Source organism: Dendrobates tinctorius, unplaced genomic scaffold (assembly GCF_039654945.1).
Source record: "Dendrobates tinctorius isolate UK_male_01 unplaced genomic scaffold, ASM3965494v1 ptg000011l, whole genome shotgun sequence".
In the NCBI taxonomy this organism is placed as follows: Eukaryota; Metazoa; Chordata; class Amphibia; order Anura; family Dendrobatidae; genus Dendrobates; species Dendrobates tinctorius.
The window spans coordinates 30427727-30444726 of NW_027361679.1; the positions used below are offsets into that span (position 1 = coordinate 30427727).

Consider the following 17000-nt stretch of genomic DNA (forward strand, 5'->3'; position numbering starts at 1 on the left):
GTATCTTAGACTCTGCTAAGTTTAATCTATCTGGATCGTCATAGATCAAACCCAGAGCAGAGAAAAAAAAATCTACAGATTCAAATGCCGGTGAGTCTGAAGGGAGTGAAAAGGCCCAGGCCTGTGGGTCACCACTCAGCAAAGAAATCACCAAGCCCACGCGTTGAGCCTCATTACCTGAGGAATGTGGACTCATACGGAAATACAATTTGCATGATTCACGAAACACCGTGAACTTACCACGATCACCAGCAAATCGTTCAGGAAGGGGAAACTTGGGCTCAGCTGCCCTGGCTGCAGCCTCAGCAGGTACTGCAGGAGCTGACAGGCCTTGTTGCTGGACCGCCCCCCTGAGTTCAGTGACCTGTATGGATAGAGCCTCCAGCTGCTTGGTTAGGGAAAGTATAGGATCCATAGTAAGTAACCCCTATATTCCCTTTTTTTTTTTTTTTTTTTTTTCACTTTATTATTTGGGCCGACTATAATGTCATGGAATGCCTAGGTTACTTTAGGCAAAAACCCCGGGACCCCTGTGATGTCCCTCAGACTAGGGGAACCCTGTCTGTCCCTCTACCCAGGGTTTACACTGAAGGTGTGCCTGCCTGAGCCTCCACCCTGTCCCTGTCTCCTGTCCAGCCCTAAGCTGAACCCACCTCCCTCCACCCAGTGAGGGGACCAGACACCAGACCCCACAAATACGTATGGACAGGGGTAAAAGAAAACACCACACAGTAAATACACAAGGGAATACAATAATGTGCAAGGGCAACCAAATATATATATAACAGATTGGAGAAAGAACCACTGAGGGATATACTGCACCAGATATCAGACGCTCCAACACCACCACTGCTGACCGGTATTGCTAGCACTAGGCTAAAGCTATAGTCGGCGACGCCCATAGTCAGGACGAACTATTTAAAGACCTAGGGCGTGGCCCAGCCCTCAGCCAGCATGACAACCTGGTTAACCCTATCCCGACTGGAACAGAATACCCAACAGGGAATTACCGCTGTCTGCCGGACACACTGGTGTGAACAGTGTCCGACATGACAGCTTCACAGAGCTGTGAGCATGGCAAATGTCAGCAGCAAGTGTGTTTCTCAGCTATCTGCTCCCTGTGTTGTCAGACATGTATGAGGTGAACGTAGGAAGGGAGCATCTCACTTACGTTGTGCACATTTGTGGTGGGGAGTTGGGTGGACTTCTTATGATGACAAGTAGTGTGCAAGCTCGGCTAGCTGATCGGCCACTCGGACGGCAGATAAAGCTTGGAGACGGAATAACACCTGGAGGCACCAGAGAGCATATTTCAGCAGATGAAAGCTTGTTATTTTTTGAATGGAGCATGAATTTTAATAACTGTAAATTACAAAGCCATTTATTTCCACCTTTTCTGCTTGGTTAAATGTATTCTTTATGGTGGCACAACCCATTTAAATTTGTTAGCTAATAACAATGAGATCTAGCATTCTAAATGGGTCTATGGTATACTAACATCACTAAAGTAATTAAAGAGTTAAAACCCATCTGTTTGGTCATCTAGAAACTCAAGGGGTCAATTCGGCTAGAAAAACTGATAGATTTGGAGGTTTGAGAAATATTTTTGACTTTGACATTTATGAGCATTTTCAGAAGTTTCTTTCTTTCCAATGGGTCTTGGGTCATAGTACACTGCTTCACAGACATCATAGAAAAATAGTTCAAAATGTACAAACAAGATTTCCCATCTGAGAACACATGGAGAGTACAAAGTGAAGTAAAATAGCGTTTCTCTCTGAGCACCATCGAGGTGAATGTTAGAAGGCAGAAAAGATGAGCGCGATCATTAAAGTATAGCACAAAGGGGACAAAGGACAAGCGCAATCTAAAGAGGAGTGAAATTGTATTCATCATGAAGAAGTAACATTAAAATTATTCTATTCTTTGCCGAGCATAAAAACATTTTAAATTGTAAAATATTTCAATATAATTTATGAGGCTGAAGTTCTATTAACCCCTTTCACAGTCAATTTTCACATTTCTGCATTTGTTTTTCCTCCTCTGTTCACAAGAGTCAAAACATTTTTTCACTTTTCCATCACTTTAACCAAAGGAGAACTTGCTTCTTTGCAGGACGAGTTATAGTTTTAAATGGCATCATTCTCTTTAACATATAATTTAGTTAAAAACTGAAAAGTTAAAAAAAATGTGATACTGCCATTGTTTTGTGACTTTGTATTTATATGTTCATTATATGGCAATAATGGTTTAGCATCATTATTTCCCAAATCACTATGATTACAGCAGGAGCACATACCTTTTCTTTTTTATTCAAATGGAGAAACAAAATTGGAAATTTGTAAAAACAAAAAAAATTTGGTTTGTGTCACAACTTTCTGAAAGTTATATTGTTTTTTGCATGTTAAGCTTACATTTTAATTGATACCATTTTGGGGTACATACAGAGTTTTGATGACTTTTTATTGCACTTTTTTAGGGAGATGTGATAACCGAAAAATGACAATTCTGGTGTTTCAATGGCTTCTTTATGGAGTCTACAGAATGGTTATTCAATTTCATATTTTGATGAATCAACTTACCATATATGTTTGATTGCTTTTTTTCTTTATTTTCCAACTTGATAAAACAAGTGATTCAATTTTTTCTTTATATTTTTAAAAATATATTTTTTTTAAATTGAATTTTTACTTTATTCAGGATTTAAACCTGCAATTTCACTATGTGGAGAAAATCTCATTCTCCTTTGAAGTTAGGGGTCTCTAGCTGGCATGCCAACTCATTGGCAGATTCATAGACGGGCCAATGAAAGGGCAAGCATTCTATTAAAATGTCGCTGTAAGGCTACTTTCACACTTGCATTCCTTGGAGCTGCGTTGGGCTGCGCACGGCCGTGCCTCCTCCAGTAAGCTCTGCCTATGAGCGCATGATGCTGCATGCAACCTGCATACCCTATCTTTGGCATTGGGTATGCAGGCTCTGGGCAGGTATGCGTTTGCCGGCGCATGCGTCCTTTTGACGGTGCACCGACCTGCGCCAAATGCACCCTGTTGCATTTTGGTGCTCTCGGTGCACCGTCAAAAGGACGCATGCACCGGCAAATGCATACCTGCGCAGAGCCTGCATACCCAATGCCAAAGATAGGGCACGCAGGTCGCATGCAGCGTCATGCGCCCATAGGCGGAGCTTACTGGAGGAGGCACGGCAGGGGCAGAGCATATCGGCGGCCGTGCGCAGCCCGACGCAGCTCCAAGGAACGCAAGTGTGAAAGTGGCCTTAGTGAGTCTGCTCAATACAGTCGCATCCAACATAGGACATATTTTATGCCCTACGTAAAAGACGAGTTATTGGTAATGCTTATTTTTCTTTTAACAGCTATCTGAACATGTTAAGCAAGTCTGCCATAAACTTTCCAAAGATGAAAGAGTTTCTACCTGCTGCAAGAAATCATCAATAGATGCCCTCCTCTGCTTACATTCCATGCCTGCTGCTGAACCCATTAAGCTTTCAAAACTTCAGCTCCCAGCCAGTGAAAAACTGTGCAAGAAAGGCAAAAACCAGGAGCTTAAGAAGTAGGTGAACATTCCAAAATAAGTTATACATTTTTAATCAAACATATATATATATATAAAATTAGTATGCAATACTAGAAGTAGATATGTGAGTCCACAAGTCAGACTCTTCCACCCCTTCTCCCTGTGAATGGCGGTTCTATGCCACTCTCAGGGCCAACCCCACCAATTCCTTGACCAATTTGCATGCTGACTTCCCCATTTTCTCTCCACTATCATGCGCATTCTCACTATGGAGAACTTTACCATCCTCAATTAATTACATCTCCCCATCTGCTGCTCATCATCTATCTCTAACCTCCTCTCACAACTTACAAACTCACATATCCATGAAGGCAGAATCTGGCTCAACTCATCATATGACTTTTCAAACTCTTCTCTCCTGCTCTGACCAAAACCTTCATTTCTTCTTTAAGATTTATCACCCTATTCAGGATACCCCTACATACTGGACACATAAAAATGTTCATACCTCAACACAAATGTCATTGTGGATTATAGATAGTTTAGTGACAAAACATTTATAATTGGTGGAGAAATTTGAACTTGCTGGACCTAGGTCTTTTTTTCAACTTATGTAACAACTAGGCAATGTGTGAAAAATTCCCAGGCAGATTTGTCGATAATCTCCTCCTTCTGTCCAGATTTAGCTACTTCACATCCTGTTCTTGCACATCTCCTCCATTCTCTCTCCCAAACAATCACTACCCACTAAAATATTGAACCTCTCTCTTCTAGTATATTTTGTTCCTATTTTAAACTTGCTGTCAGTACCCCATTACTTAAAAAAAATCTGCAGTTAATAGGACATTTGAATAGCATCAAAGCTGGAGAAAGAGGCAGAATAAGATGGAAGGATAATACTAGGTGTAAGGAGCATGCATACAGTAAGTTTCAAGTATGAGACATGGAATTAAAGTCAGGGGAAAAACAGAGTACAGACGTACCAGTAAAAAAAAACAGAGAGTGAGGAATCATGGGGATTCAGGGGTGCAGTGGGTATTCTGGATTAAGTGGGTTCAGGCGTACCAGTTAAAAAAGAAGAGGGTGAGGAATGCATGGGGGTTCAGGGGTGCAGTGGGTATTCTGGATTAAGCGGGCTCAGACGTACCAGTTAAAAAAACAGAGGGTGAGGAATGCATGGGGGTTCAGGGGTGCAGTGGTTATTCTGGATTAAGTGGGTTCAGACGTACCAGTTAAAAAAACAGAGGGTGAGGAATGCATGGGGGTTCAGGGGTGCAGTGGGTATTCTGGATTAAGTGGGTTCAGACGTACCTGTGGATGAAAGCAGATGGATCAGGACATGGCAGCATGAAGGAGAATAAACCATGGTTTATCAATCTGGTATATTTCTGATGTAACACTTTAAAGATGTCACTTCAAATGATGTAATGTCATATCCAGCTAATAGTTATCATTAGTAGCATTGACTACATATAGTTTATTACTCCAGGGCAATAGTAAGGGCCACAGAGGAGCAAGAGCTGGAAACTATCCTGTACTGCTGTTGGTGTGGTTTGTATTTGAGGGATATCAGCTCACTTGCAATAAAGGTTATCGCTATTGCACAGAGAGTGAGCATTGCCATCACAAAGAAGAGCAGAGAAGCTTATTCCCATGGGTGACAAGAGCATCTATCAGAAAAGTGCCCACAATATTAGGGGATTTGCCACACTAGAGGGAGAATAATACATTTGCCACCACAGAGAAGGCGAGGGGATTGCTCCCTGAGAGTGAGGGAATGACAAGCAATAACTGTGGCAATAGTCGACAGGAGTGCAAGTGTGTAATATTGCCAAATAGGCTACAACAGGGCATTGCTGTCATTAAAAGTAGCAAAGAGAGGGAGCAGAGATCAGCAGTAAGAGATAATATGCTGCGGTGTCTTAAGAAAGACTGTGCAAGACTGAAGCTGTAAGTGAAGAGGAGCTTGCCTGCAGGCTGCAGAGATGTTGCAAATACAAGTTTTCTGTTATTGTGTCTATCAACTGTCTACCTCTAAAACGTTTAGCTAACATCAACATCTGCAAGGAGTTTGTATGTTCTCCCCGTGTTTGTGTGATTTTTCTCCAGGTTCTCCGGTTTCCTCCCACATACAAAGACGCACTGATAGGGAATTTGCATTATGAGTTCTAGTAGGAACAGTAATGATAATGTCTGTAAGGAACTATCGAATTAATGGAGTTATATAAATATTACATGCTGTGGACACAGACAGCAAAGAATACATGTGTAAGACCACCATGTGGACACCTAGAATTTGAATTTTGCAGCTTAGCGCACCCCCACCATATATCTTAAAATCCATCAGAATTGGTGAGCTACGAAATGTAATTGATTAGTACTTTACATGGAATCTACTACACAGTAGGATGTAAAGCACCCTCTTGCCTACTGGGCCCCAGTGCAACTGTGCTCTGTAATGTGCAACTTGATCTTTATATGATCCTTTGATAACTGTAAATAAATGTCAGCATTGACTTTTTTAGACTGGTTTACTATTTTTAACGTCATCGAATTATAAGGAAGAGACACCGAGAATCTTTGGCTTGAGATATTCACTACCTCGAGAATCTAGGGCAGGGAAGAATATTTCATTGGTGCAACCTGTACAGAAGTGCGCAGAGGCCCAAGAGTGATCAGGCCATTTTCTACCCCCAAAACATATGGAGTTGTGCATTGTTATAACCTACTGGACTGCAAAGAGCCCATATATTGTTCTTGCACAAGGGTCCTTTTCTGCCTGCTTCCACCAGTGCCTAAGGGCCTTCACCAACCACTATCCCTCTGGCAGTTATTGTTTATGTCACCTATGTAATGTGTGTCAGACTTGAACTACTCAGAAAAATGGTTCATTGGTGGCTTTTTGCGATCCTATCTAGTTAAACACAGAGTGGATCAGTTTTGAAGCCTAAAGCCCCCGTTACACATAGCGATATCGCTAGCAATATCGCTGTAACATCACCGATCTTGTGACGTTATAGCGATATTGCTAGCGATATCGCTACATGTGATACTTACTTCCGATCGGCTCCCCCGCTGCTCATCGCTGATCGCGCGAGAAGGTCCTGGATTATTTCTCGTCGGGCGCTTCCTGCTGTGCTTCCTGTGGCGCTGACGAGCGACGCGTGGAGGCGAGTGGAGGACGTCAGGATCGCCGCATCTGACAGGTAAGTAGTGACCCCCGACCCCTGCGATGTCGCTGGTGAGATCTGCCTGTGTGGCAGCTCACTAGCGACCACTTAGCGATGCACCAGCGATCCATATCGTTGTCGGGATCGTTGGTGCATCGCTAAGTGTAACGGTACCCTAAGGGAGCAGCTGGCTCAGTTGTCTTCATAATTGTTCTGCAGTCAAGACCACATAATAGAGCGTCAGGAGGCAATTGCCTCCACAAACATTAACCTGTCCCTGGCTCTTTCCTCTGCTGTTAATATATAAAATGATTGTTGTACAAAATGTCCCATACAAGAAATTATTTTCAAAAGCATCATAAACCATCACCGCCGTCTCAAGTTTGTTTAACAAAAGTCGCTTATATTATATTTATATATTTTAATTAATTGTCCATTTTACTGTCTTTTTTGTTACATTATTATGCTATCTTATTATAAAAAATGTTTCTGTACCATTTATATGGTAAGTTTCATAGCGCCTAACAAAATTGCATTTCATGTCAATTTTCTATCATCCTCTGTATATGAATCAAGATTGTGAAATTCAATGTATTATTTGAACACTTTAGTGTATCAGTGAAAAGCTTGTCATAGTTTCTGTATTTGATCCTTTAATAAAGTGAGAAGTCTTCCCCTTATCTTGAATACAGTGTCAGAAGATGGTTCTGAAAACGCTAAAGGAACCAGCCGTCTTCTATTATCTATTTATTTGTCTAGAGTCTTTTGTCAACCGTAGATGAAAAGCAAGACATTTCATTTACACAAATGTTTCCTCCATCTTATCTCCAGGTACATGTATGAGTTAGCACGAAGAAATACTAAGCTTCCAGAAGTGTTTATTGACAAGCTGCATGAGTCTATGGCAGACATGGTGGAGAAATGCTGTAGTTCAGAAAATGCTAATTCTTGCTTGGAAAAGAAGGTATTTTTATAGTTTTTCTTTACTAAAGTAATGCAGCTGTTATGAAAATGTTTTATAACTTAGATATTTGGGTTACAGTTCAAAAGAAGAGAACAGTTTAGGTTTTAAATTTTAGATGTCTTTTGTCACCCATCTTCTGAAAATGTTGGTCCTATACTTCATGTTTAACATGTTTACTGTATAGGATATGGATCTCAGCTTCAGGATTAAGTGCATTTTATGCTCTTGCTGGTAGGATTTGTTCCTGTTTTGATTTTTATAAAGAAAGGAAAAATATAAGAGACCAAAACTGCTGTGATCAAACTTTTAAGTTGGCTGTTAGATTGGCAGCATCATTATTAAACAGAAAACATATTTTAATAATATGCATGAAATGCTAAAAGGTTGCAGAAATAAAGCTAATATCTAGATATTCACAAATTCTTTATCACAAGTCTGTCACCAGATTTCACAATACCAAATGTAAAAATAATTAAAGCATCTCTATGCTGATGACACACAGATCTACAACTCTGGACCAGATATCACCTCCCTACTAAACTGAATCCCTCAATGTCTGTCTGCTATTTCATCCTTCTTCTCTGCTAGATTTCTAAAACTTAATATGGACAAAACAGAATTCATCATCTTTCCCCCATCTCACACGACTCCCCCAACGCACCTATCCATTAAAGTAAACGGTTGCCCACTCTCTCCATTCCCACAAGCGAGCTGCCTCGGGGTTATCCATGACACTGATCTCTCTTTCAAACCACATATCCAAGCCCTTTACACTTCCTGCCGACTTCAACTCAAAAACATTTCACGAATCCGTACATTCCTCAACCAAGAATCTGCAAAAACGCTTGTCCATGCCCTCATCATCTCCCGCCTTGACTACTGCAAACTCCTGCTCTGTGGCCTCCCCTCTAACACTCTCGCACCCCTCCAATCTATGCTAAACTCTGCTGCCCGACTAATCCACCTGTCCCCCCGCTATTCCCCAGCATCTCCCCTCTGTCAATCCCTCCACTGGCTAACTGTTATGATTGGGTCACCTACGAGGAGAGCAAGACCAAGCTAAGCCACAGAAAACCAGAGAGGTTGGTAACTAAGCGGATTGCAGACCCCTGATCCTATCCACACAACTAGTTGTAGCTGTGGAGCATACCTACGATGATCCTAGATGCCTCAACACAGCTGGAGAACTAAATAAGCCTAAAGCATGAAAGGGGAAATCTAAACTGCCCCAGAGCAGACCCCAAAGGAATAGATAGCCCCCAAACATATATTGTCGGTGAGACAAGATGAAAACACAAACGCAGGTAGGAAAATAGGCTGAGCAAACGATGGGGACCACACTAATTAGACAGGACAGGAAAAGAAAGACACTGTCTGCAATCACACAAAAACCATGCAAAAAATGTCCAACACGTCTGATAGAAAAATACTGAAGTCACTCGACTTTGCCCACTATATCAGCAGTCTGGAATATTCTGAAAGCAGAGCAAAAAGAGGCCAATCTAATAAGTGAAAAAATCAAGCTGGCACAAGCAGTAACATAAGGATGGAAATTCAGCACAGCCCCAGCCGGAGCTGGCTGACCACACAAAACTGAAATAGACAAAACCAGATCAAATATGAACAATAGCAAAAGAACACTTAGCTGAGCATGCAGGGACTGAGCTGGAAACTAAGACCTCAGGAGGCAGGAAAAAATCACCAGCAGGGGTAGAGGGAGGCGGCTGTCTTAAATCCAGTCAGAGACTCCAGATCTCCAATCATCCTCCTCATTATCAGGTGGCAGGCCTCTGTTAATTAGATCAGCTCCATTACCTCCAGTAACCACCAGAGGGAGCCCGGAAAGAGAAGTCGCGACCCCTCTGTCAAAATAACCAGCTCCACTACCTTCAGTAGTAACCAGAGGTAGGCCAGAAAGCGAATTCACAACAGTTCCCCATTACCCAAAGGCTCCAGTTCAAAACCCTAACCATGATATAAAAAGCCATCCACAACCTGCCTGAGTCCTCCATACATCTGTGACCTCTTCTCCCGGTATTTACCTGCATGCATCCTCTGATCCTCACAAGATCTCCTTCTCTTCTCCCCTCTTATCTCCTCTTCCCACAATCGCATGCAAGATTTCTCCTGCACATCCCCCTACTCTGGAACTCTACCACAACATATCAGACTCTTGCCTACCATGGAAACCTTCAAAAAGAACCTGAAGACCTACCTCTTCTGACAAGCCTACAACCTGCAGTAACCACTAGAGTTGAGCGATACCGTCCAATACTTCAAAGTATCGGATCGGAATGAATCGGCCGATCTTAAAAAAAAGTATCGGTATCGCCGATTCCGATACCGGAAGTCCCATTCAAGTCTATGGGACTTCCGGTATCGGAATAAGAAAAAACCTGTTTTTGCCTTGTACAGCCTCTCTGGGGTCTGTACGGGCCTTTCGGGGGGCTGTGCCGGCCTGCCAGGGGGTCTGTGCAGGCTCCGGTGGTCTGTGCCAGCCTGCCGGGGGGCTGTGCCGGCCTGCCGGTGGTCTGTGCAGGCTCCGGTGGGCTGTGCCGGCCTGCCGGGGGGCTGTGCCGGCCTGCCGGTGGTCTGTGCAGGCTCCGGTGGGCTGTGCCGGCCTGCCGGGGGGCTGTGCCGGGCTGCCGGTGGTCTGTGCAGGCTCCGGTGGGCTGTGCCGGCCTGCTGGGGGGCTGTGCCGGCCTGCCGGTGGTCTGTGCAGGCTTCGGGGGTCTGTGCAGGCATCGTCCGATGGGACTACAAGTCCCATCGGGCGATGCCTGCTACCATGACAGTGATTGACACATTAGCCAATGATGGGACAGTAGTAGTCCCATCATCCGGCTAATGTGTTGAATGTAAAAAAAAAAAAAAAAAAATTACATGCTACATACATGCTACATACATACAACATGCATACTACATACATGCTACATTCATACTACATACTACATACATGCTACATTCATACTACATATATACTACATGCAACATACATACTACATATATACTACATGCATGCAACATGCATACTACATATATACTACATGCAACATACATACTACATATATACTACATGCATGCAACATGCATACTACATATATACTACATGCTACATACATACTACATATATGCTACATACATACTACATATATACTACATGCATGCTACATACATACTACATGCTACATACATACTACATATATACTACATGCATGCTACATACATACTACATGCTACATACATACCACATATATACTACATACATACTACATGCATGCTACATACATACTGCATGCTACATACATACTACATACATACTACATACATACCACATATATACTACATACATACTACATGCATGCTACATACATACTACATACATACTACATACATACTACATATATACTACATACATACTACATATATAAAAAAAAAAATACTACATACATACTACATACATACTATGTAGTATGTATGTAGTATTTTTTTTTTTTTTTTTAACATTTAACACATTAGCCGGATGATGGGACTACTACTGTCCCATTATTGGCTAATGTGTCAATCACTGTCATGGTAGCAGGCATCGCCAGATGGGACTTATAGTCCCATCGGACGATGCTTGCACAGACCCCCGGACATCAGCACAGCCCCCGGCAGGCCGGCACAGCCCCCCGGCAGGCCGGTACAGACCCCCACAGGGTGCACAGACCACCGGCAGGCCGGCACAGCCCCCCGGCAGGCCGGTACAGACCCCCACAGGGTGCACAGACCACCGGCAGGCCGGCACAGCCCCCCGGCAGGCTGGTACAGACCCCGGGCAGTCCACACAGCCCCCCGGCAGGCCGGCAGAGACCCCCGGAAGGCCCGAAATGACGGCGCATCATGATGCGCACACACCGCGCATCATGATGACGTCATTTCGGCTGTCAATCAACTTTGAACTTCCGATTCCGATGCCGACTTCCGATATTGAAAAAATATCGGAAGTCGGTATCGGAATTCCGATACAGCAAGTATCGGCTGATACTTGCGGTATCGGAATGCTCAACACTAGTAACCACCGATCCACCAAACCGCTGCTTGACCAGCTCTACCCTCACCTACTGTATCCTCACCCATCCCTTGTAGATTGTGAACCCTCGCGGGCAGGGTCCTCTCTCATCCTGTACCAGTCGTGACTCGTATTGTTTAAATTTACTGTACTTGTATTTATTATGTATACCCCTCCTCACATGTAAAGCGCCATGGAATAAATGGCGCCAAAATAATAAATAATAATAATCTCTCCCACATGATGCGTTTATTTAATCATCAGAATCATAGAGATAATGCATGTTCCCTGCACAAAGTAAATATACTTATCAGCCGCTGTGTTCTGATCTTCCCAATACTGCTCCAGTCCTACGCTGCCATCTTGTGACTCCTACTTCTGGCTGGGGACGGAAGTCAGGGCAAACAAACACAAGCTCTCAATGCAAGTCTATGAGAGCTATATGGTTATGGAAAACTGAATAGACTCACCCAACCTAACAGAGTGTCTTCAAGTGAACACCACCGTCTGCTGGTCCAAGATGATAGGAAAAAGGGAAGCAGAGAAAATTGCATTACAAGGAACTGAGTTCATGTACCATGGGGGAAGAGATTGGAGGAGACACTAGATCAGCTGATAAGTGTGTCACTATTAAGAATTATAAAAAGCCTTGGAGGTCAGAGAAGGGGAGGAGTTGACGGCTGGACCTGTTTCAGGACAGTTGTATGGAAGTAGCTGAGCCAGCTTATAGCCGCAATTACCAGAACAGGCCAGGCTAGTGAAGCAAAGCCTCAGCTTTGAGTGAGTAAAAGGGACCATAGAGAGCCAAACCGCTAGAGAGATGACCAGAGAAATCGAGACGAACAGAGAGGAAGAGAGAGACAATTAGAGAAATTGAGACAATCCGAGAGAAGAGGAAGCGTCGATGGCTGGACTTGTATCAGAACAGACATATGGGAGTAGCTGAGCCGGCTAATAGCCGCAACTATCAGCACGAGCCAGACCAATGAAGCACAGCCTCAGACTTAAGTGAGGAAGAGGGACCTGAGTGAGAGAGTCGATCAGAGAGAGAGATGAACATAGAAATCAAGATGACCTGAGAGAGAGACCACCAGAGGGACTCAGGTAACTGTGGTGTAAATTATGGTACAGGTGAGACTTGGTGACCGTGCTTCAGGAAACAGAGGCAGCAGGAGAAAAGGCATCGCTGAAGCAACTAGTCGATCTGAGACTTGCGGCCTAAGAGTGTAACAACACTGACCCCCGTTAGGGCTTGTACTATGTTTTTACTACTACTGACTAAGTGAGGACATGGAAGAGCATGAGATTGACTGTTGCATACTATAGACCAGGGTATTAGGACAGACAATGACTGATGAGGATTTTTTTCAGGCCAAATACACCAAATAAGTCCCCAACAACAGTACCAGCACCCAAATTTGGCTATCATTACAGTCTTCTTTAGTCCTATAGGACAAACTTGGGTCTATATTGGTTCATGCCCCAATTATGTAAAAACAGGACAAGCAATCTTTGAGGTTATGAGGAGATTGTACAGGATCATCAAGCTTTCTAAAAATATGTTCTTTTTAAAAAGGGGTATTAGCAGGTTTAGTTATGCAGTAAATATTAATTATTAGAAACTGGCCAATTTTGTGATCTGTAATTGTATAATTATATAATTTTTTGCATACTCCAACAAAGGACTTTAATACTTGTTTTACAAGTTATGTGTAAAATATGACCTTAAATTATGAAAATATTTCTTACTATTTTAACACTAGAACTACTGAGGTAGTCATTTTGACTACTTCGCACTATGTATTTCTCCTCTGTGACTACATTTTTTGGAATTCCGGCTTGAGACTCGGTGACTTTTCCTCAAATAGGATGTTAAAAAAGATTTTGTGGCAATAAATAATTTAGGTGCAAAAATTGCGCATTTATTTCAACATTCACCTATAACTACTAAAGGTAGTCATTTTGACTACCTGCTATATTTTGCTGTCCTTTTGTCACTAAAAGTTGCTGTAAAGTTTTGTGCATAATTTTTTCACTGTATCTTATTTACCCTGATGTTCATATAGATGTAGTTCAATTCAGATGTCAACTTTTCACATTTTCATTGTGTTACCTGGTTGTATTATGACTGGGGAATACCGTTATGCAAAGCGATAATGTCTAGGGACCGTTTTGTAGAAATTATGCATTACCTCAGATTTGATGAGAAGTCCAATCGATCGCAGAGACTGCAAACCGACAAATTTGCTCTCTTTTCTATTGTGTGGGACAGGTTTATTGCCAATCGCATTGCTTGTTACAAACCTGGCCCATACATTACGGTTGATGAACAACTTTTCCCAAGCAAAACCAGATGTCCTTTCACACAGTATATACCTGCCAAGCCAGATAAATATGGCCATAAATTTTGGCTAGCTGTAGATAAGGATAGTAAATATGTTGTAAATGGCTTCCCTTATCTGGGTAAAGATGATTCACGCCGTGCTGATGACCGTTTAGCTGACCACGTAGTCATGAAACTATTGCAGCCGTTTTTGAAAAAAGGTCGAAATGTAACCACTGATAATTATTTTACATCAGTAAAACTTGCCAAACAGCTAAAAAGCCAGGGAACGACTATCGTGGGAACGCTAAATAAGATAAGACGAGAAGTGCCTAAAGAAATAAAAACAATGAAAGAAAAGTTGTACAGCACTAAAGTCTATAAAAATGAGGATAATTTTACACTTACCGTGTATCAAGGTAAGCCAACCAAAAATGTGATAATTCTGAGTTCCGTCCATCCCGATGTTCTTGTTGCTTCTGAATCTCCAAAAAAAATTCCAGAAACTGTAAAGTTTTATAATGAAACAAAATATGGAGTAGATGTAGTAGATCAGATGGCATGCAAATACAGCACAAGAACAGGTACTAGGAGATGGCCTGTTCAGGCATTTGAAAATACCTTAGACTTAGCGGGTATAAATGCTTGGATATTATACAAGGAGATGACCACCAGACAAATGTCACGCAAGGCATTTTTGCAAAAGCTTGTCACAGAGTTGAGTGGTCCGTATGTTGTATCTAGGGGAAAGGGTGGCATGTCCCACGTTGCTACATCTTCAGATGTGATGTCTCAAAAAAAATTTTGCCAGATAAAAGCAAAATGCAAAAATAATCGATCTGTTGGAAATTGTATGACTTGCCATAAGTCTTTGTGTGGGCAATGTACCACTGTAATTGAAAGACGATGCCTGAAATGCGAATCAACAAATGTTTAGAAAGTTACCGGTTGTACTTCATAATAACGGTTGGTCGGTTTTATTGAGATTCTGCGCCATATTTTCATTTTTCTTCTCCTTCACTTACATTTTCTCTGATTGTTGTTCTTGAGTTGTTGTTTATATGTGTGCACTTTAATAATAAATTATTTTAAAACGTCTATTATTATTGTTTTACTTAGTTTACTTTTGTTATTTCCTGTAGAAAAATATGAAAAAAAATCAGAAAAAAAACATTCCAAAGCATTACTGTTGGATCTCACAATAATAATACATTAAAAAAATATAATTATTAATAAATAACCACAAATGAAACTCTAATAATAAACGAAAAAAAGTCAGTAGTCAAAATGACTACATTCAGTAGTTCTAGTAGGTGTCACGAGTACAGTAGTTCTAGTGTTAAACTTAGTTAAATAATAAAATGATTAAATGCTAATAGATTGGGGAAGTGCAGTATGTAGCAGAAAGAGCAACCATTAAAGAAAAAAATATAAAGTACTGTCTACTCTGATTTAGTACAGTAAAACACTATTGCATCAGTTATACGAACAAAGAATCATTGGCATGTAAAATATATAAACTATGAATGCTCCTGAATGTTAGCCCATATTCACATACGATTAGAAGAACTGGTCCATTGCGACCTCTTTAGAAATCCATAGAGAAGGTGCAGGTGCCGACTCCATTGTGAGCACTCCATTGTGCGCATAGTTTAATGTTGATCACTTGAATCCTGAGGTGCTGTGATAGCGGATGTGGGCCATGGTGTCCTTTGGAGACCAGAAAACCTACGCGTTTCTGGGAATCTCAGTTCCCCTTCCTCAAGGTTTACTTGCAGTTTGCCACAGGTAGATACAGTACTTATAGTCCAGAGATCTCATCCATATGGGTAATCATTTCTAGGAGGACAGATACAATAGGAACTACAAAAGTGAATATATTTACAGGATTGCCATTGACTATTCTATGGTATTGTTGGATCAAATAGCAGTTTAAAAGTATAACATATGTTATTAATTAATAAAAAAAATCCATAATCAATGGATTTAGACAGTAATAAAAAAAAACCTTCTGAAAATGAAAAATTGAAAAAATAAAAAAATAAAAATATAAACAAAATCACTAGAGAAAAATATAAAATAGTAATAATAGCATAAATGAAAGAATAAAATGGGAATTAGGACATCAAATAGCGATGTCTGCAGCTTTGGAGTGCTTATAGCATAATGTAAATTTAAAGCCCTTTTTACGTGAAGCCAAATTCACCCATTGGAGAATCCATATATGTAAAGGTACAATGTATACTGCATTTTTAGTTTGAAAAATGTTGAATTATTTTCATATACAGTGGCATGTAAAACTTTAGGCACCACTGGTTAAAATTACAGTTATTGTGAACAGTTAAGCAAGTTGAAGATGAAATGATCTCTAAAAGGGCTAAAGACAAAGATGACATATTTCCTTTGCCTTTTAGGCAACATTTTTTATACTTCATCTTTTATGTTTTAAGAGTTGCAAAAAGGAAAATGGGCCAATGCAAAAGTTTGAGCACCCTGTGTGGTTGGTACCTAGTAGCATCTCCTTTTGAAAGTATCACAACTTGCAAATGCTTTTTGTAGCCAGCCAAGAGCCTTTCAATTCTTTTTTGAAGGATTTTTGTTCATTCTTGCTTGGACAAATCTTCCAGTTCTGTTAAATTCCTGCGTCATCTTGCATGCACTGCTATTTTGAGGTTTAACCACAAATTTTCAATGATGTTCAGATCAAGGGACTGTGAGGACCATTGTAAAACCTTCAGCTTGCGTGTTTTAAGATAGTCTATTGTGGATTTTGACATTTAGGATCATTATCTATTTGTAGAAGTCATCCTCTTTTCAACTTCAGCTTTTTTTACAGATGGTTATTTTTGCATCAAGAACTTGTAGAAATTTCATTGAATCTATTTTTCCTTCTACCCGTGAAATGTTCCCTGTGCCATTGACTGCAACACAACCTCAAAGCATGATTGATCCA

General features: G+C 41.3%; 1 protein-coding gene across 1 annotated transcript in view; it reads left to right on the plus strand.

Annotated features, from left to right (window-relative positions):
* The window catches only part of GC (GC vitamin D binding protein), a 302249-nt gene that overhangs the window by 173695 nt on the left and 111554 nt on the right, over positions 1-17000 (plus strand). The window contains exons 8-9 of the mRNA XM_073590535.1: positions 3376-3572; positions 7538-7670. Of these exons, the coding sequence (XP_073446636.1) occupies positions 3376-3572; positions 7538-7670 (330 nt within the window). The remainder of the gene's footprint in view (positions 1-3375; positions 3573-7537; positions 7671-17000) is intronic.